Source organism: Elephantulus edwardii, unplaced genomic scaffold, assembly GCF_000299155.1.
Source record: "Elephantulus edwardii isolate Elephantulus edwardi_28Jun2011 unplaced genomic scaffold, EleEdw1.0 scaffold00006, whole genome shotgun sequence".
In the NCBI taxonomy this organism is placed as follows: Eukaryota; Metazoa; Chordata; class Mammalia; order Macroscelidea; family Macroscelididae; genus Elephantulus; species Elephantulus edwardii.
Window position 1 is genome coordinate 33,735,793 of NW_006399756.1, and position 20,873 is coordinate 33,756,665.

At 49.3% G+C, this 20,873-nt stretch overlaps 2 protein-coding genes across 2 annotated transcripts in view; both read right to left on the reverse strand.

The window, feature by feature from the left end:
• Window positions 1-154: 154 nt before the first annotated feature.
• On the reverse strand, window positions 155-10,076 carry ANKRD2 (ankyrin repeat domain 2 (stretch responsive muscle)). The gene is given in 11 exon segments (XM_006880201.1): window positions 155-374; window positions 710-855; window positions 1,648-1,746; window positions 1,936-2,034; window positions 3,486-3,584; window positions 3,913-4,011; window positions 5,330-5,437; window positions 5,542-5,700; window positions 6,484-6,585; window positions 9,845-9,931; window positions 9,933-10,076. Coding segments are annotated over 11 exon segments (1,296 nt in total). The 5' UTR covers window positions 10,011-10,076.
• A 2,452-nt stretch (window positions 10,077-12,528) lies between these two features.
• The window catches only part of UBTD1 (ubiquitin domain containing 1), a 73,712-nt gene continuing 65,367 nt past the window's right edge, over window positions 12,529-20,873 (reverse strand). The window contains exons 2-3 of the mRNA XM_006880060.1: window positions 14,534-14,761; window positions 12,529-12,914 (exon numbers count right to left, since the gene is read on the reverse strand). Of these exons, the coding sequence (XP_006880122.1) occupies window positions 12,529-12,914; window positions 14,534-14,761 (614 nt within the window). The remainder of the gene's footprint in view (window positions 12,915-14,533; window positions 14,762-20,873) is intronic.

Consider the following 20,873-nt stretch of genomic DNA (forward strand, 5'->3'; position numbering starts at 1 on the left):
CAACTCAGGGACCCCTCTGGCTACACAGAGGGCTGGTTCTTGGAGTCCCACTGAGATTAGTGTGTCTCTAGCAGAGTCAAGGCCCTCCTCCTACAATTCCCAGCCCAAAGCCAAAGGCCTGGCTGGACTTCCGCTTGGCAGTTCTGCAGCGGACTCAGCGGATTGGCTGAGGCTGCCCGGCCCTGCGGGAGGCGTGGCCGGACCCGAAGCAGCTGGAGTTGGGGTCGCCCCGCCCCTCGCTGCCCCGCCCCCGCCCCGCCAAGCTCCTCCTGCAGAGGTCCACGTGACTGACTCGTGTGACAGCGAGGGGCAAGCGATCCTGGGCTGAGTGCAAGGGGAAGCTGATCCTCGCAGAGGCAACCTGGCCGTGGAAACTGGGAACACAAGTGACAATGGAAGGAGCAAGGCAAAAGCCCGCAGCAGGAGAGGCAGAGCTGGTGCAGGGAGCCAAGGGGTTTCAAGTTCCCCACTCCCCACAGTTCACCCTTGTCCCCATTCTTCCTACATTCTTAGGATCTCAGACACAAATGGAAACAAATGTCGCAAATAGCAAAAGTGACTTTTATTGTGGTAGCGTCCTGGGACTCAGAGAAGAAATACCACTGAAGCCAGGGAAGCTCTGGGTACGCAGTTCTGAGTGGGCTCTGGGGTGCTAACTTTCACCTCAGCTGTGCACAGGAATGGGGAGGGGAGCAGGGCAGGCGTTCACTGCACTGGCACTGGTTCTGGAGTCTCCCGCCCACCCTCAGCAGGGCCCTCCAGTCCATTCTGCTCCAAGCCCAGCTCAGGATGCTCCAGGGCATTGCGGGTGTCAGCCTGCCAGAGCTGCACCAGGTCCGTGGGGGTCTTTCCTGCCTGGGGGAGCCAAGAGCAGGTCAGGTCATGTTCTGAGTCTGTACCAGGAGCTGGCCTCACCTACTCTAGTGATTCTCAACTAAAAGTGAATGGCAATATGTGGAGGTATTTTTAGTTGTCTCATCAGGGGGTGGGTAAGCAGTACTGCCTTCCCTTGCCATTGACCAGGGATGCTGCAAATAGCCTACAAGACATAGTAAAGAATTATCCCTTCCCAAATGCCAGTGATGCCAAGCTCCCCAAATCTTCCTGCCTTTTTTTTTTAAACCGGAAGGACTCCAATGAAGAGACTGTATAAGAGGACATCGACTCCGTAGAGAATTCCAGGGTTGCCAGGGACTAAGGAAGAGTTTGGGATGGTTGTGTCAGCTATGTGCTAAAGCTCTTTCCAGCTGAGGCCCCTCAGATCTTGGCCACCCTCTTGGTAGGCATTAGGACCCTTTGCTGGTCAATGGGTGGTCCTGTGGGAAACCTTCCTGCTGCCCCTCCTGACTGTCCCTCTGCACTTACACTCTGGGCAGACATGCAGAGAAAGCTGGGAAATTGGTGGTTGGAATAGGGTTCTGGAAGAGAACCATGCTTTTCTGACTTTGTGGTGACAGACCAGAGCTGATAGCTGTCCTTAGCTGAGGACTGCCCTAGGGGCCCAGATAGACACCCTGCACCCCCAGGGGGAGTGGTTCAATGGTCAGCTGAATCTTGCTGGACTCAGGTTCTTCCATGTGCCTCACACAGAGGGGCCTGGACAAGCCATGCACACTGATTCTTGACTCTGGGAAGAAGCCAGCTTACCAGGTTCTTGGTCATCATGTCGGCCCCATGCAGGAGCAGCAGTTTGATGATTTTGTAGCGGTTGAGCCTCACAGCATCGTGCAGGGCACTGTCCCCTTCCTAGAGTCAGGATGGTACTCAGCATGGCCCATACGGGCAGCAGGATGGGAGTGGGAGCTGGGCGAGGGCCCCTGCTTAGGAGCCAGCAGTGCTAAGGACCCAAAGGGGGAGGGCCACTCCCATGCTGGAGCCCTCAGGCTTCCCACACTCCCACAATGGGGCCAGGCAGGACACAGGCTGGACACTCACCCTGTCTTTGGCATTGATGTCCAGGCCCAGGGACAGAAAGTGTTCCACAATCTCCACGTGCCCTGTCCGGACTGCCACGTGCAGCGGGGTGCTCAGCAGCTAAGTGGGGAGTAAAAATAAACTGCTGGGGATGCTTAACTGTGATACACCTATAGGACTGTCCTAAGTCCAGCCTCGTCCTGCCTCCAAGTCCTACTGCCACAGTCTGAGCCCTGTAGCTGCAAGGTGGTACAGTTTCCCACCATTGTATCCAGTGGTCTAACTCCAACTTACAAAATGCCACCTCTGGGAAGACCTCTGAGCTCCCTCCTACCCAGCTGTTCAAGTGACCACTCATTCCTCTGAACTTTTTTCCCCCTCATAGTAGATGAGATTTTTTGAGAGATGATTCTGTGATAAACGGTGCAAAAACTTACAGAAGCTTATAGGGTTTTTTGTTTTGTTTTATTATTTTTGTGTGTGTGTACCGTCAAATCAGATCTGACTGGTACAGGAGGAGATGGCCCCTCCTTCCCCAGCAGAGCATCTGGTGGATTCGAACCGTGCACCTCTGGGATTGTAGTTGCAGCTTCTTGCCACTAGGCCACCAGAGCTCCCCAGAAGCTTATAGTTTTATATTAAGCTCAACTCTTCGCTGTAGAGTAGGAACCAACTCATAATTGGCCCTCTAGCAAGTTTTCGGAGACTGTAAATAGTACAAGAGAAGATTGCCCATTCTTTCTCTTGGGGAGTCAATGGTGGATTCAAACAGTCTACCTTTGGTTGGAAGCACAACTCTTTATCCACTAGGGACCAGAGATTCTTAATTTTATATGGAATGGATACATTTCTTTACATCCATTTTCCATCTTACCTTCCTAAGTATTCTGCACTATAGGTATTATTTCCGCCAGTCTGCAGATGAAGAACTGAAAGGCTAAGGCCCTGGTCAAAGCTACATATGAATGAATGAATGAATGAATGAATGAATGAATGAATGAAATGAATGAATGAATAGTGGATAAATGAATAAATAAATTGATGAATAGGTTAATGGATGGCTTAGTGGGTGAACTGATAGCTTGATGGATGGATAGGTGAAGAAACAGATGGAAGAATGATGAAGGATTTATTGGATGAACAAATGGTGTATCTTTTGAATGGTCTCAAGGTCCCTAATACTCTCTTTTCCTTCTCTCTTCTGCTCTTCCTGCCCCATCCCAGGAGGTGCTCCTCCTGGGGCTGGGCTGAAGATGTCGGAAGTTTAACAGGACATTGCTTTAGCGTCCTTGTTTTTTTACCCATTCTAGAAACCAGACTAGCTTACTACTTTCCTGCCCCTTGTGGACTGAAACACATCCAATGAATCTATGGCCTTTAAGCTGATTCTGCTTCATGGTAGTTTATTTGGTTTCTGAAACTATACCTTTTGATGGGAGAGGACTGCTCGTCTTTCTCTCATAGGCTCAGACTGCTGATATTTTGGTTAGCAGTCCAACATGTCACCCACCACCAGGGTTCCTTCCTCCAGACACATGGCCACCCCAGTCCTTGGAGGACTGCTGCCTCACCTTATCTCTCACGTTGGTGCTTGCTCCCCGGCTCTGCAGGAGCTTCACTACTTCCAAGTGGCCCCCGCGGCAGGCCCAGTGCATGGCTGTGCAGTCCAGCTAGGAGGGAAGGAGGGGATTGAATGGCTGCAGGGAAAGAAGTACCCAGGGGGAAAAGACTCCGCAAAGAGGGCAGGGGGCTCTCCAGGGGAAGGACAGGGAAAATCTGTGCATGGTCAATGGGCCACGCAGAACTGCTAGTCTAAACCAGACATGCAGAGAGGGTTCGGGGAGGAGATGGAGCTTGTCCAAGATCACACAACCTGCTCAAGGTGGGCTCTCCCTCTGAGGCAGCCTGCTTGTGTCAGCTTGATACAGATTTGTAAGCAGAGGGGCTATTGGTGCTGGGTTCATCTCCTGCCTCCCACCCAATAACCTGTGTTCTTACCCTATCCTGGAAGTCCACAGTGGCCCCATGCTCCAGAAGCTTCTCCAGGATTTCCATGTGTCCCTCCAGGGAGGCTCTGTGTAGTGCTGTCCGGCGGAACTGCCCCCAGAGAGACTGTCAGGCTTCTCCGTCTGGCCCTGGCCTGCACCCATCTCCCACTTGAGTTGAGGCACAGGCTCTACCTCTGTTCAACATGTATTTACTAAATGGTGTATTTTCTGAAGGGTCTCAAGGTGCTGGATGCTCCTGTCTGCCATGTGCTGTAGCTCCTTCATGCAGCATCCAGAGCAGCCTTGGAGCCCTCCTCTGCCCTGAGAACTCTGTGCCTCAAGTACAGTCATTGCCCTCCTCTTCTGTGCTTGATGAATTTCTGCTCCTCCTCCTCGATGCAACTCAGTGAGAGCTATCAACTCATTGGAGCCTCTAAGCCAGAGCTGATTTAGGGCCAGACAGACTCTCGCTCTGAAGACAGACTGGATCGTGCTGGGCTGTTTCCCCTGTGTGTCTAGCACAGGGCTTAGATGAGCACAGCAGTTACTGAATGGAAGAAGAAACAAAGCGCTCCCTTGCCAGTCCAGCCCCATCTCTCCTGGGGGCTCTTGAAACACAGCCCACAGCACTTACCTTTCCTTCTAATTATCTGGCTGAGTGCCCAGTCTCTCTCTACTCTCAACCTCTGTCTTTTCTTTTTTGTGCCCCCAGCACCTGGCACAGTGTTTGCATGTAGGAGATGGTTGGACAGACCAAGAGTTAGGCCCAGAGTCTAAAGAATGGGAAGGACACCTGGTCAAAGCCTAGAAAAATGCAGCAGGAAGGTGGGTGACCCCTTAGCTTGAAGATCTGGTAAGACATCTTCAGCATCAGGAGCATCCAAGCCTCTGAGTGGTAGTTACGCTGCTGGTGCATTGGCCTGGAATCAAACTGGGGTCTCCTATGTGGAAGGTGTGAATTCTACCACGGAACCATCACTGCCCCTTAAGTCTTACTCTAGCAAAACTTTCTAATTGTTTTCACTCATTAGTAAATACATGTTATAATATGCCACCTGATCTCCACAACGCCCTGTGAGGGAAGTAAGCAGGCTACTTTACAGAGAAGAAACAGAGGCACAGGTAAGTGACACGGCTAGCCTTGGCTCACACACCTACTGACAGGTAGAGACAGGGTGAGAGCCCAGGTCTCCTGGTCTCAGGGTTCTTACTTTACTCCATTCCTCTCCAACATTTCCTAACTAAACACATGACATCTGTTACTCTGGAGGTGGGTCAAGTGGAAATGGGAAGAAGGATTTAAATAAATGTCTGTGAGGGGGAAAGGCCATCATTACATAGGCCTGTAGATGGCCTGCTCAGGGTCTGGGAAGGTGAGGGGTTGAAACTGACAGAGAGGCAGTTCCCAGGGTGGGGCAGGGCATCACCTCATCACAGGTGTCAGCTGAACCGCCATCGGCCAGGAACTTCTCAATGACCTTCATTTTCCCCTCCACTGCTGCTTTCAGGAATGTCTCTTCATCCACAGGGCCGGTCTGCACGGCGTGAGGCCGGTCAGGGGGCGTTCGCCTCTCGTTATCCCTCTTCGCCCCGTCCTGCCTCTGACCACCCATGTGTCCTCCCTCCCTAGGACCCTTACGAGCTCCTCCGGCTCCGGGGGCGGCTCTTGCGGGCCGGCTAAGGCTTCCCTCTTCTTCTGCTTGCGTTTCTTCCGCAGCTCGATAAGATTCTGAATCCCGCCCACATCGATAATCTCCCGGCGAAGGTCCAGGGATGTCTTGCGCACGCGCTCTTGGCCCTGAGTGGAGATAAAACTATCAACTACCACCGAGAAGCATGAGATGGGTGTCCTTAAGCTTGATGGTTTGGGAGGCTGACCCAGTTACTCAAGAGAGAAGGAACTTGGCCTACCCATCCTTCCCAGGCTAGGAGAAACAGATAAAACATAACACGGACACACAGTAGGGATGGGTGTATGTGCCACATTAACGGGTGCCCTTCCATCAGTCTTGCACACAATGTGGGGCGTTAGATGAGAGAATCTCCAGGACCACCTTCCACTCAGGTCAGCACGGGTCAGCTGAATTCTCAGCTTTCCACATAAATCCCATTTTTGTTTTCAAAAGGAAATAAGTGTATGTGTGTCCATAAAAGTAATACATAAATACTGTTAAGAGAGAGAGAGAAGAGAATGATGTAGGATAAGAGGTTAAGAAGAATCCTTGTCCTCTGAGAGCTGCAAGTTGTTATTGTCTGGTCTACAGTTGTAGTCTTTATGACATGTTCTGAGGCATTGTCCTTTTCACACTGGTCTGGAACCTTTGTCTTTATAACGTGGAAGTCTTGCTCACCTGAGTGGCCACTGTGGCCTACTGGCTGGCTGGCCTATCACCCACAGCCTCCAACATTACCACAGGCACACAGCTCCCTGGGCCTTGTGAGGGTGCAGGTCCTAACTCAGCAGCTCTGGATGGTAGTTTCTGATGAACCTCAGAACCGCACCAGGGCACTGAGACAATGGCAGCCTGGCCAGGCCCCTGAATACAAACACTGGCTGACACTGGGCTCTCGCTGCACTTACCTTGACCTTTTGTAAAGCCATGCTCTGAGCCCCATGGTGCTTCTCATCCTCTAACACCAGCAAGTTCATGGGCAGCTTCTGGTGGCCGGCTCCTTGGACCTTCTGGGGAGTGAGAGGACTGTGACAGGGCCAGTCTGCAGCAGCCTCCCATACCCACTCCAGTGAAGTCCCAGGAGGGCCAGGCTTGGGGCTATTGCTCTTACCTCCTGTGGCCTCAGAACCCAACACTCATCTCAGGAGTGATCCCGAGAGGAGGGAACTCCAAAACTGACAAGTTCCACAACACCCCCATCTGAGTCAGAACCCCAGCCCCAGTTCAAACCCCTGCCCACTGACTGATGTATTTGCTCTGCCTGAAATGACATTAAAGGCACCTGAAGTGAGTTTTCATGAGATTAAATTTACTCACGTTCTCAAACATTTAAATTATCTCCCTTCTGTGGCATTAAACAAAAATAATAAAATGATAAGAGGTCATAGTAATGGTAAGAGGCCACAGTTATTTTTTCAAAGGGTCTTACTTGGCAATATGAAAATCTGACCAGTCCATTCCCATGTTTATTGTGGCTTTGTTCACAATAGCAAAGATTTGGAAACAACCTAAGTGCCCATCAACAAACAAATGGGTAGAGAAGCTCTGGTATATTCACACAATGAAATACTATGCTACACTGAAAAACAAGGAACTCATGTAATATTATTTAAAATGGGTGACCCTGTAGGACATTATGCTGAGTGAAATATCTCAGTCACAAAAGGACAAGTACTGCATAATGACACTGTTGTAAAACAGGACTGACATCAGGGTTGGGGTGAGACAGAAAAATTGGATACGTATACTGCATTGAAACAGATTAGGGAGAGAACAGTTTAAAAGCGATATATGATTGGGTATTATGGTTATCACAAGAGTCCAGAATTAAGGTTGCATAGTGGAGTGTACTGGGGGGGCGGGGATTGTATACCAATGAAGGAATTTTTCTTTTACTTTTCAAAGAGAAGAGCGAACTGGTGGGGAGGGGTGGGCAGAGAGAAAAATGCAACAATGAATGAATGGAAATCCAAAATTTCTGTAAATGTTCATTAAAATTAATGAAATAAAATAAATTTTTAAAAAAATCTGGCCAGTCTGTATCAGACAACCATTTAAAAAATATATATATAAATCCTTTCCAATTGTCCTGATCCTGAAATGGAAACCGTTGTCCCAATGCATAGGGAGGTGTGGGAGCAAGAGGTCCTCAGCTTTCTAAGTGAGCTTAACTCTAGGCATTGACCTTATTTTTGTTGTAATAACACGGTTACACTCCTTCCAAATCTCTCTTCATCCATGGCTCTGATTTCTTGGCCTTCCTCCGCTCAAGGAAATGGCCCTTTGCAAAGAGCTGGCACCCTGTCCCCTGTGAAGGGCTTTCATGGCAGTGAGCCCACGCCTGGAGCGAGCAGAATCGAGGTGGCAGCTGGGGAGGAACGGCCACCTTTACAGCTTACTGCCTTTCTCATTTCTCACTGCGCTCTAGTGTTACACTCTTCAGGGTGATGTGCACGGCTGATGGCTCAGATCTTCACTTTGAAGGGCCTCCTGGCCAGGTCTGGCGCACCTTGAACACTGCATTTATTTCTAAAGACAAAGAATGAGCTGAGACCACGCCTACTGCTGTATCTGAGACCCTGGCTGACCCTAACGGGGCTTCACATGGAGCCTCTACAGGGTAGGACTTGTGTCTACAGAATCATAGACTCCCTAGCACCTGTGACAGACCCTCACACACACAGGTGCTTGGTGAGTGAGTAGATGGATGAGTGGATACCCGGAGGTAGCTCAGCATCTCTGCCTACTCCTGGGTCCTCAGTGATGACAGCCTGACTCCACAAGAGAGCCTTAGCCCTCGACTGGCCTCCAGGACCTCCCTCCTCTCCCAGAGCACTGCTGGGCTGGGGCCTGCTGTGAACAATAGGGCAGGGGGACTCTTGAACTCCTCAGTTCAGATTTGCCGTTTCAAGTGGTACACAGTGGATGCTGTTTATGGAAACAAAAGAAAACTCCCACTCCTACTTTATAGATTGTTGTTCAGCTTAAACGAGGGAAGGACTGTAAAAAGGCTTAGCCCATGCAGGTGGTGGGTGGGAGGTGGCCTCCGGGGGCCTTTAGGAAGGAGAGCTCTATCTGTAGGATGAATGAATGGATGAGGACTGCCCACGTCCCCTGGCTGAAGGTACCCTGTCCTGTGGCAGCTCCCCAGACATGACTCACCTGCCTGATTCCCCCAGCCCATGTGCACACCTCCCCTGAAGGATGGGAGGATTCCTGGAGAGGCAGGAGGTCTCAGTCAAGCCCTTTCTGACCAATCTACCCTCCCTCCCAGCCCTTCTCCTCCTTTTTTCTCTCCAAGTCTCCCTCAGAGATATCAAAGCTCCTTTCCTAAAACACACTCTCCCTCCCTCAACAACACTTGATGGCTCCCTACTGCCACAGAACTGAGTGAATGAATGAATCTCTTTGTCTTCCATGGCTCTTCCTGACCTGTCCCTGCCTCCCTTCCCAGTCTTAGCCCCAGACCTTCTCATTCCAGCCATGTCTCCACTCTCTAGAAATTTTGCTGTCATTTCCTGAGTACCCACCCTGCTTCTGATCTCTAGACACTGTCCTTTAAGGGCCTGATGACAGATGCCAGAGACCTGCCCTAGCCAGAGACATTCTGGATGTCCCCGTGGGATGATTCTGCCATTCTTATGCTTGAGCATCTCTATCTAGCCAGACTTTCTCATTCCAGCCATGGCTCCACTCCCCAGGGATAACCAACCATTTCTCCTCTCATCCTTGTTTCTGAGCTGACTCTGCACCTGACAAATGCCAGTTAAGGCGAATGTTGAGCTGCTCGGGAGCATACAGGCTCTGGACTTGTTGACCCTCCCAACCACTCAGCACCCTTGGCCAAAGATTCATTTAGACTGAATGAAAAGGCAAGCCAGCACCTCGGGTCTCTTTATCCCAGAAGAAAGAAAATGTCCAAAGGCCTCCCAGGCTATGGCCTGTGTTCCTGGGAACAGTCCACACTCCCACTCCCGTTCCTATCTGTATTCTTCTCCATTCCAACTTCCTCTTCAGCAGCTGGGGGACCTCCAAGTCCAGGCTTCCTGCCATCCATCCTCAGGCAGTGCAATGCTATCTAGCTGATCTCCCCAAACCCAGGTGGTCTCCAGGGAGCCTGGCCTGGGTCCCCCACCCTATGTCCCTCAGTTCATGAGTTAAAGCTTCGGAGGTACCCTGGAGCAGGAACGGGCACCACTGGAGGGGCAGCTGGTTTCCCCTCCCTCAACAGCCGAGCTGCTGTCCTCACCCCACAGCCCCTGGGCGCACCTGGCTCTCCTCCTGTGCCAGCCTCTCCTCGATGAGCGCTGTGGCCCTCTGCACCGCCTCGGAGTCCGCCATGGTGTCGTCCCTGACTCGCCTCTGTGGGATGAGGAGCTGCAGGGGCTTTATAGGACAGAGCTCCCACCCCCGCCCAGCTGGGCGCCTTTGCCATGAGCTCACCGGCCCAATTCTCCACCTGCCTCCCCCACCTGTCACCTTCACCTCGGGCAGCCCCAGGGAGCAGGGACAGCTGCCCCCACCAGCCCTGGTCTACTGGGGGTGGGGGGAAGCGTCCGAGAAGCTGTAGGAAGGAGCCTGCTCGGCCTCTGTCCTGCATGCCAGGCCATGGGGCTGCACTGGGGCCTGTTGGCTGCCTGCCTGTGGCTGGGATGGCAGCGTCACCTGCTGGGCACCTGAAAACATCAGCCAACCACTGCCACGGAGGGGACCTTATGTGGGTACCCAAGAAGGGCCTGCACCCCAGGCTGCCTTGTGGACAGGCCCTGTTGATTATGGGGAGGGCCAGGCTCTGCCTTGCCAGAGTCAGAATGCCAGGATGGCTGAGAAAATGAGCAGCTGCCAATGGCTGCCCACAGCTGGGGCTGGTCTGTTTCTGGGGTCTCACTGCACCCCCTAGTGGCAAACCAGTGAACCTGGCTGTGTGTTCTCTCCACCTGGCCCAGTTGATTCAGACTCAGTTACTCTGTATGAGAGAACAGAGCTGCTCCACAGGGCTCCCTGGGCTGCAGATGTCGTTGTTAGCGACCTGATGAACAAGATGAAGCCTGTCCTGTTCTATGTCATTCCTATTATCCCAGCACATTTACACAATTGCTGCAAACATTGAATCAATCCATCTTGTTGAGGGTCTTCCTCTCCTCCACACTGTCAGGAGTTTTTAACCTCACTGGTGGGCTTGAAAAGCCAGCTTTTTGGTTAGCAGCTTTACCACTGAACTATCAGTGTTTTGTGTGTGCTCTTCAGTCGTGAACAGCTCTAATTCATCCATCAGTCACTGCCTCATGAGGGTTCTGGGGGCCTCTGCAGGACGGACAGATGTTCCTGTGAGGGCCAGTGTGCAGAGTCGAGCCTAGCTGGCAAGGACCACCAGCCCCTGATTGTCCTTTTCTTTTTTTTTTTCCTTTCTATAATTATATTTTATTAATTTTCATAAACATTTACAGAGATTTTGGGCTTCCACTCATTCATTGTTGATTGTCCTTTTCTGTCAGCATCTCCTTGCCAGGCTCACGGGTGCCACACCCACTGAGAAAGAAAAACACTGCAAACCAGAGGAAAAGCAGGCTTTTATTTCCTTGGTTGCATACCTGGAATTTCTTGGGGTGAGCCAGCCCCAGGTCATCATGACCCAGGTTTACATAAAACTCTACAGCCTACAGGTCTGTTAAACTGAGCGCCCTTTTTGGATAAACAACCTTATCTCTGGTTCCTCCTTTTAATGACCATAGTCCCTTAAGGAAGCACGAGCAACTGGTTTCTCTCTCTCTGCTCCCCTTGCTGGCAAGCTCCGCACAAACGCTGACCTGTGCTCATAATCTCCATTTGTCTGTTTGCTTTGAAGGCTTGGTAATTTCCATACATACTTCTGTCCTGCTGCCAGCCCCTCCCACTGCAGGCACAGACCAACAGGCATCCAGTGCCTTCTTCCTGAAGGGCTGCTGCCTGTGTTCTCAAAGCACTTGCACGTCTGTTACCTCATTTAATCCTCTAACAATGAAGGAAGCAGCACAGGCTCCCTCTTCCCCACGTAAAAGCTAAGCAAAGTGAGGTCAGAGGTTAAGTGGCTTTTTCTGAGGTGGATCTGGGCTCACTCCAGTGAGCACAAGCTTCACTGGAGCAGCTGGGAGGTGCTGTACTTCCCACACCCACACTGGAGCTGTTCCTGGAAACCGGCCCTGGCTCTCTGGGCGCCGCAAAGCTGCAGGAGAACTCAAAGTCAAGTGCCAGGCCAATGAGAAGGAGCAAAAGGCTTTATTGATAAATATGCAGATAGTGTCTGTGGACCGGAACCTGCTGTTGAGCCACAACCAGGCTGCAGACCCCACCACCACCAGGGTTACAGCCGGGAGATGGCCCTATGCAGATCGCCTGCTGCAATAGCCCAGCTGTCTGGCCACTGCCTCCTCTCTGCCAATTGTGCTGGGGACAGGGAGAGGCAGAGGCCCGCCTCAAACTCCCCAAGCCCTGGGACCCACTGTTGGTCCCCTCCCCTCCAGGGGACTGGCACTGTACCCAGGGCAGAGTCAGGGTTGGGGCAGGGGCAGGAGACAGCAGCTGCTTCAGACCCTGAGCAGAAACCAGAGTGGGTGCAGCTGGCAGCACCAGAGGGCAGGTCTGGGCTCCGGGGCATCCAGGCCAACCTCGTGGCTTGAACCTGCCTTGGGACAGGTGCAGGGTGGAGGGCCCTGTTGCCTTTTCTTCGACCAAGGTTGGCAAGGCCTGTGTGTGGCAGCACTGCTTCCTGGGTGCCGGGCACTGGGACCCATATGCCCCAGGAGGTGGGGCTCCTTGCCGGCTCGCCCAGCAGCCATCCAGCGGAGAGGTGCCCCTCAAGAAGTAACAGCACTTGAAGGCAGCAGCAGGGTGAGGGCCTAGTGCTCCAGGCAGGAGGCCTCTCGGCCCCCGTGGAGGCCCTCCCTGGCCTCTCTCCCCACGGGTCCATGGGCCCATCAGTCCTGGGGCGGCGGGGGCTGGTTGATGATGACCTGGATGACAAAATCTTTCTGGATCTTGGTTTCCTGGAGCCGCGTGCGGTCTGTGAGCAGCTTCCCGGAGAAGAACCATCGCTGCCAGGATGGCTCGATGCCCTCCTGGGCGTGCAGCTGCCTCTTGAGCTGGCCCACCGTGTCTGGCAGGCTGGCGCTGAGCCTCACGTCCTTGCCTGTGGACAAGCGCACCTTGAGTGGGAACTCGCGGCGCACGCTGGGAGTGGGCTCAGGGGGCTCCACGTTCTCCTCCTCCACATGCTCCAGCAGCAGGTTCACGGGGGGCGACAGGCAGTAGATGGGCAGCTGATAGCGATTGCCCAGTTCGTCGTAGCATTCACAGAGGGTGCCTGGGGAGAGACAAGGGGGTCAGTGTGTGCTGAGGCCCACTGCATGGCCCTCTGAACACCATAGTCAGACCTGTGAGGGGCCACCTGATGCCTGGAGGAGCCTGGCTCAGGAAGGTCTGTGTTTCTACCCTGGCTCCCTCATGTACTAGTTCTCTCAACCCCAGAAAAGAATTTCTCCTGTGTTCATTCAACATTTCCTTTCTGAGCATCTGCGCTGGGACCCGTGGATACAGGGATGGCTGAAATGGCACAGGCCCTGCTCTCAGTGACTTCTGCCCTTGTTGTTGTAAGCCACTCTTAAGTCAGATCCTGACTCCCAGAGACCCAGTCCTACCCAGCTACCAGTGAGTTAGTTCCAACTCTTGATGACCTTATGTGCACAATGGCTCCACACGGTTTTCAAGGCTAAGGCCTTTTAGCAGCAGACTGCCGTACCTTTCTTCTGAGGAGCCTCTAAGTGGGTTCAAACTTTTGGTTAGTAGCCACGTGCTTAAGTAGCTATTTGTGCTATTCAAGGATTCCAAAACCACCTTAGTGGACCTCTATTTCCTTGCTTGTATAATGAATGCAAGCTACATGCAGAAATACAATGACTGGGTCTTGGATGTTTATCAGTGCCCTGCACTAGACAATGTGTACTGTTTGGAGTGTAATGCTCCTCCTATGTGTAGTATTCACCACTGAAGCTATTGAAGCTCTAAATCTGAGCAGCTCTTTGCTGAAGGTCACATAGCTAGGAGACAGTGATATTCAAGTCAAAACTCAAGGCTGTAACACTGGAGGTTCTACTCTTAGTCTTGACCAGACAAGCCCCAGAAGGCCATTATGAACTGAAATGATTAAGCAGCAGGAGCATCTAGTTTGCTGCCTAGTACACAGAAAGCACATGATAAGATCAGGACCCCAGGTGTTCTGAGATCCCAAAGCACTGAGCAATCTCTAGTTGCAGGTTCCATGGTGTGTTTTCTGTCCTCACTGGACACACAGGGGCTGTAGATCTCTTTCCTTTGCACCCTGGTGCTGGTCCCAGCTCAGTAAGGATTGTCTGAGTGAAAATGCAAATAGTCACACACCAACATCCATTGCTGTCAAGTCTATTCCAACACACTGAGACCCTTTAGGACAGACAACGCTCCCACTGGATTTACAAGGTTGTACAAAGGGAGCTCTGATGGCTGAGTGGTAAGGAGCTGCGCTGCCACCCTGAAGGCATGTGATCTGAAACCACCACCATGTGGGAAAGAGATGCGCAATCTCTTCCCAAGCAACCTACCGCCTCTGAAAAGTCACAGGAGGGTCAGCCGAGAGTCTACTTTGACTCAACTACTTAAGTCTTTTTATAGATGCAGATTGGAATAACTTTCTCCTAAAGAGTGGCTGATGGGCTGGAACCACTAACCTTTCAGTTAGTAGCCAAGTGCTCAACCACTGTACTGCCGACACTTCTCACACACCCCTGTATCAGCCTTGGCCCTCACCCACCCACAGATTTGGATAGGAACTCATGGCTGGCTTATGGTTGGTATGTGGCTGGCTTATAGTAGGTACGTGGCTGGCCACTAGGACCTGAATAGCCCCCTCACGCCAGGGAGGACAAAGCCTCAGCCCTACCCACTTACCATGAGGCAGGGTGATGCTGGCTCCGTCCAGGATGGCCTGTGCCAACTCATGATCGTTGGCCTCAGCCGCGTAGGCGGCAGCCTTGAGGGCATCCCAGATCTCCTTGCGGCCCTCGAAGGCAGGTGCTGTGTCCCAGAACTCATCCCGCTTGCTCCGCAGCTGCCCATCAGTCATGGGATAGTCACTCTTCCACTTTAGCCGCTCCTTTTTCAGGGGCTCATTGCGTCCTGAGTAGGGCAGAGGGAGGGGGTCAACATCTCTAAGGCGGAAAACCAGTGAAAGTGAGGAAGACATTCAACAAGATGGACTGACAAACAGTGACTGTTGTAACAGGATCAGGTATGTCCGAGATGATGAGGAGGTGCGGGACAGGGTTCAGAGGACAGCTATGAGTCGTACTCAACAACGACACCTAACAACAACAACATGTACATATATGCATACACACAGAGACACACAGATACATGTTACTGTTTTTATGTACTGTCGAGTCCAAACTGACTCTTAGCCGGCCCTCCAGCAGGTTTTCAGAGGCTGAAACTGCACAGAAGGAGGGTGTTCATCTTTCTCCTGCAGAGTGGCTGGCAGATTCAGTCCCTGTCTTTGGGTTGGCAACAAAATTCCTTACTACACACTGTATGGGATTTTTTTTTCTTTTACCATTATAAAATTTTTAAAAATTCTGACTAAAGTCAGCGCCCTATTGCTATAGAAAAAGAATTACTTGGAATTCTACTATCCAAGTGTCCATTATAACTCCTAGACAGCTACCCTTCCAGGTGTCTCTCTCCTATTTTTCGTTTTTCTTGCTGTGCACTGTTGGATCGGATCCGACTGGCACAGGAGGAGATTCCCCTCCTTCTCCATCAGAGCATCTGGTAGATTCGAACTGTGTGCTTTTAGGATTGTGGTGCAGCTTCTTGCCAACAGGCCACCAGAGCTCAATATAACTGAGTCTCTTCTTAATTTTAATCATGTTTCCAGGCCAATATGCCACTCTTAATTCATATTCATTATAGCCAATTTGTCATGAGATTAAAATGACAATTTTACCAACAATAAAAGACTTTCAGTAAGAATTTTTAAAAAGATAAATAATTTTACAAATTATTTTTTAATTGTTGCAAATTATATTTTTTAAAAATCATAATGAAGGAACTGAACTAAAAAAAAAATAAATTTCTCCTTAGTGTCTGAAGGACACAATCCTGTCAAGTTTCAGTATTGCTTGTCCCTAGAGCTCAGTCATTGCCAAGGCCGCTCCAGATTACAGACAAGGTGAGGACTGGGTGGTTCACAGGCGTGAGGTCTTAATCACTCTACACCCAGTAAAACAGACATCCCACCTAAGGCAGCAGCAAGAGAGTGGGGTGTGGGACCAGAGCTGGCCACTACCTCTCGGCTGGAGTAAAGGAGAGGTCTACTCAGGGAAGAGCCTGACACTCACTGTTTGCAATTGTTTTTAAAAGGGCCCCGTATAAGTGTTTTATTCATATGTCGTTGAGCTGTTGAGTAGGACCCGCAGGTCTATGAACAAGAGAACGAAATGCTGTCCAGTCTTGCAACACCCGGGTTGTGGACTGGGCTCCTGTGATCCATAAAGGGTTTCTACTGGCTGATTTTTAGAAGTAGATGACCAGGCCTTTCTTCCTAATCTGTTTTGGTCTTGAAGCTCTCCACTGAAAACTATTCTGGGTCAAAGAACCATGCAAAGAGCCACCAATGATGGCTGGATGATGCATGAAGTACAAAGCTGGAAACCGAACCAGAGTCCTCCACCCACAAGGAGAATGAGATTCTACTACAGAGCCACCAATTTTATAGACATGATCCTATTTCATCCCTGCAATAGCCTCAGGGGTTGGGTGTTACAGACCATATTTCACAGACAATAAAACAGGCACAGAGAGATCAGATGCTTTGCTCTTGGTCACACAGAAAGTGACAGAATAAAGGGTCCATTTCAGCTGATGGACTCCTCAGAATATCCTCCCGTGATTTTCCCATCTGAATTCAAGCTACCTGTGTGAGCAGGGAACTCTCCAGCCAATATTTCATTTCAAGTGCCACTGGATTGGCAGGCACGAATGAAAATCCTCTTGGAGGAAAAAAACTCCAAACTAGACTTTAAGGAATTCTCAAGATAAAAGACAGAAAATAAGAAGGTCACAGTTTTTTTAAAAAAAACAAATCATAACATACAAGTAAGCAAAGCAGTATGAGGTGAAGCCAGCAAGATGGCAGCAAGAGGATCAGACTCACACAAACTCCAGCTTTGGGACTGAACAGACAGAGACTAGCAAAAACCATGTCACAGAAGACAGCCTAGAAACATGAGCAGAAACGAAAGATTAGAAAGAATGACCAGGTGGATTTTTTTTTTAATCCTACACATAATTTCTAGGAATGAAAAATAGTAAATGAGATGATCTAACCACATGGTGTCATCATCAGCTGGAATCAAATCAATGGCAGCTAACAACAACATATGTTTAATCAGAATGTACAGGAGGATACAGGAGGAAGAATGGGGGTGAAGTAATAATCTAAAAGATCATTTAAGAAAAAAGATCATCAAAGTCTTCATTTCCCCCTGAGCTGATATAGAAGTTCAATGCAATCTCAAGAAAAATCCCAACAGAACTTTTTTCCTTGCAAGGTGCTTAGCAAGCTGATTCTAATATCTGTATAAAAGAGAGCAAAGATAGTTGTAGAGAACAATGTGGGAGAACTTGCACTACCAGTTATCAGCGCTAACTATAAAACCACCAAACCAGCTACTATCAAGGTGATTCTAACTCTATGTGAGTCAGAGCAGGATTGTGCCCCATTGGGTTTTTAACGGCTGAAGTTTCCAAGGTGCCTTCAAATGGCCTTGAACCTCCAACTTTTCTGTTGGCACTTGAGTTCAGTAACTGAACCACTCTGGATCATGAAGAAACAGATGGGCCAAGGCAACAGACTAGAAGCCAAAAGACAAATCAGTAATATATACATGTTGCTCTGAGCCACTAAGTTGGAACTGACTCATAGCTGACCCTCCAGTGGGTTTTCAGAGGCTGTAAATTGCACAGAAGACTGACTATCTTTCTTCCTTGGAGCAGCTGGTAGAATCAAACTGCCTGCCTTTTGGGTTGACAGTACAACTCCTTAACCACTAAGTCACTGTTGTTGTGTTAGAACACACCCATAGCTGACCCTCTGGCAGATTTTAAGAGGCAGTTAATCGCACAGGAGGAGACTGCCTATCCTTCTCCCACAGAGCAGCTAGTGGATTAGAACTGTATGCCTTTTGAATTTAAGTGCAACTTCTTGTCACAAAGCCACCAGAGCTTCCATTAAGTCATTAGAGCACTGTACACACACACACACACACACACACAGAATTGTTCCTATTCCCAAGAAGGGAGACTCAACTGAATGTGGGAACTATTGAACAATATCAATGATATTACATGCAAGCAAAATACTGCGGAAGATCATTCAAAAACGGCTGGAACAATATATAGATAAGGAGTTTCCAGAAGTTAAAGTGGGATTTAGAAGAGGTCGTGGCACCAGGGATTTCACTGCTGATGTCAGACGGATCCTGGTTGAAAGTAGGGAATACCAGAGAATGTCTATTTGTGCTTTATTGACTATGAAAAGGTGTTTGACTGTGCGGATCATGACAAGTTGTGGCTGACATTGAGAAGAATGGGAATCCCAGAGCACTTGATTGTGCTCATGAGGAACCTATACCTGTAGCAGGAGGCTATTGTACAAACAGAGCAGGGGAGCACTGCATGGTTTGGAATTGGGAAGGGAGTGGGTCAGGGATGTGTTCATACCTGTTCAATCTATATCTGAGCGAGTTTTCTGAGAAGCTGGACTCTATGAAGAGAAACGTATCAGGATTGGAGCGGGACTCATCAATAACCTACGTTATGCAGATGACACAACCTTGCTTCCTGAAATTGAGGAAGACTTTAAAGCACTTGTTGCAGAAGGACAAGGAATGCAGCCTTCATTATGTATTGTATCTCAATATCAAGAAAACAAAGATTCTTACCCCACTTGACCAGAAGGCAGTGTTGTGATGGATGGAGAGGAGATTGAAACTGTCACCAGTTTCATCTTGCTTGGATCCACAATTAACACCGTTGGTATGAGCAGTCAGGAAATAAGGAGACACAATGCACTGGGAAAATCTGAAGTTAGGGACCTTTCCAAATTACTGAGTAGTAGTAATGTTAGTTTGAGGACTAAGGTGCATCTGATTCAGGCTATAGTCTTTCAGATTATTAGCTATCTATCTAAGACCTGGACAATGAATAAGGATGACAGAAAAAGAACTGATGCCTTTGAACTATTGGTGTTGGAGAAAAGCACTGAACATCTCATGGATGGCCAAGAGAACGAACAGATATGACTTGAAGAGGGTGCAGGTGGAGTGCTCTTTGGAGGCAAAAATGATGAGGCTTTGCCTCACATACTTTGGACATATTGCTAGGAAGTCCTATTCCTTGGAGAGGGGCATGATGTTGGGAAGAATGGAGGGTCGGAAAGGAGAGGAAGACTGATATGATGACTGCTGCAATAGGCTCTTGTGTATCAGGAAGTGTGAGGATGGCGCTGGATATATATATCTATCTCCACTTCCTAAACAACATGCCTACAGAAACTCTATAAACTTTGATAAATGTCAATAGCTGTAGAGAGACTTCAGGCCTGTTGTTCATAGGGTCATGATGAGTCATGTTCAACTTGAAGGCAATCAACAACAATAACAAATACATATATATAGTTTAATGTAAAAAGGCCAAGTTGACTCTCCTGCTTCCCACGCTGCACTCTGCCCCAAACTATTTAAGGTCTCTCTTAGTACCAGCAGCCAGGAAATTAAAAACGAATTGCATTGGGAAAGTCTGCTGTCAGAGACCTCTCCAAAGTACTAAAGAATAATGATATCAGTCTGGACACTAAGGTATTCCTCATCCAGGCCATGGTCTTTGCAATTACTTGCTATGCATCATGACTAGGGATTATAGAAGGAGAATTGAAGCCTTTGAGTTGTAGTGCTGGAGAAGAGTATTGACTATACCATGGACTGCTAGGAGAACAAACAGGTTTGTCCTAGAGAGGGTGAAATCAGACAGCTCCCAGGAGGGAAGGATTTTGAAGCTTTGTCTGACATACTTTGGACATCTTGCAAGGCGGGTCCAGTTCTTGGAGAGGGATGTCATGCTTGGGAGCGTAGAGGGACAGCACAAGAGAGGAAGATGCTCAATGAGACAGACTGATTCAGAGACTGATGTAACGGTGGTAGGTGTGTCAGAGACAGTAAGAATGGCACAGGATAGAGCAGGGTTTAGGGCTGTTGTACACAGGGTTGCTATGAGTTGCAAGTGACTTTATGGCATATAATAACAACAACAATTTAAAAGAGTTGCAAACTATTTGATATATTATGTTGGTTAAGGCTACAGGTATTCCATGTAGGAAAAATCTGAAAAGAATTTCCATCTCACAGTAATTATAAAATCAAAACCTGATGGCTTAGGGGAGCTCTGGTGGCCTAGTGGCAAGGAGCTGCAACTACAATCCCAGAGGTGCACTGTTAGAATCCACCAGATGCTCTGCTGGGGAAGGAGGGACAATCTCCTCCTGTACCAGTCAGATCTGATTTGACGGTACACTCACACAAAAATAAAAAAAAACCAACAAAAGCAACAAAAAATCCTGATGGCTCAAGATCACTGTGATGATCAGGGAGCAAGTCCTAGAGAAACAAGAATAGAGATTTGTCCAGTATGCTTTCTTGGCCTGGGGGATTTGCCTTGATCTAACAATGACTTTCTTCAAGATTCCTGCATTCCTTTTCTGTTTGATTCTCTAACAATGATGACTCTCTATAAGAGCTCTTTTGCATTAGGATTGTCATTATACAGCAACACTCTCAGGGACCACTAAGGTGTGGGACACTTTGGTCCATCTACTTAATGACCCAGATCATCAGGCTTTCTAACTTTTTGCGATGACATCTAGTTTTCCTGCCTGTCCGTGTTACTTCTTACTGCTCTTGGCCTTATCTGCTTCTCTGAGCACAGGAACAATCAGGTCCTGCTAAATGGGCCACTTCTAATCTGCTCAGGAAGGAAAACAACCTTGTCAGTATCACCTAAATGGAGAACCTTAGGTTCTGAGAGAGTTTTTCTAAGAAGAGACTGCTTTGGGATATCAATTTCTGCTTTCAAAACCCCTAGCTTTGACTCAGCTCCTGAAAGCTGAGGCTGCTGTGCTGTTGACCCTGGCACACCTGAGCTGTGACAGTGTCTAGAGGAGACCAAGGATTGATTT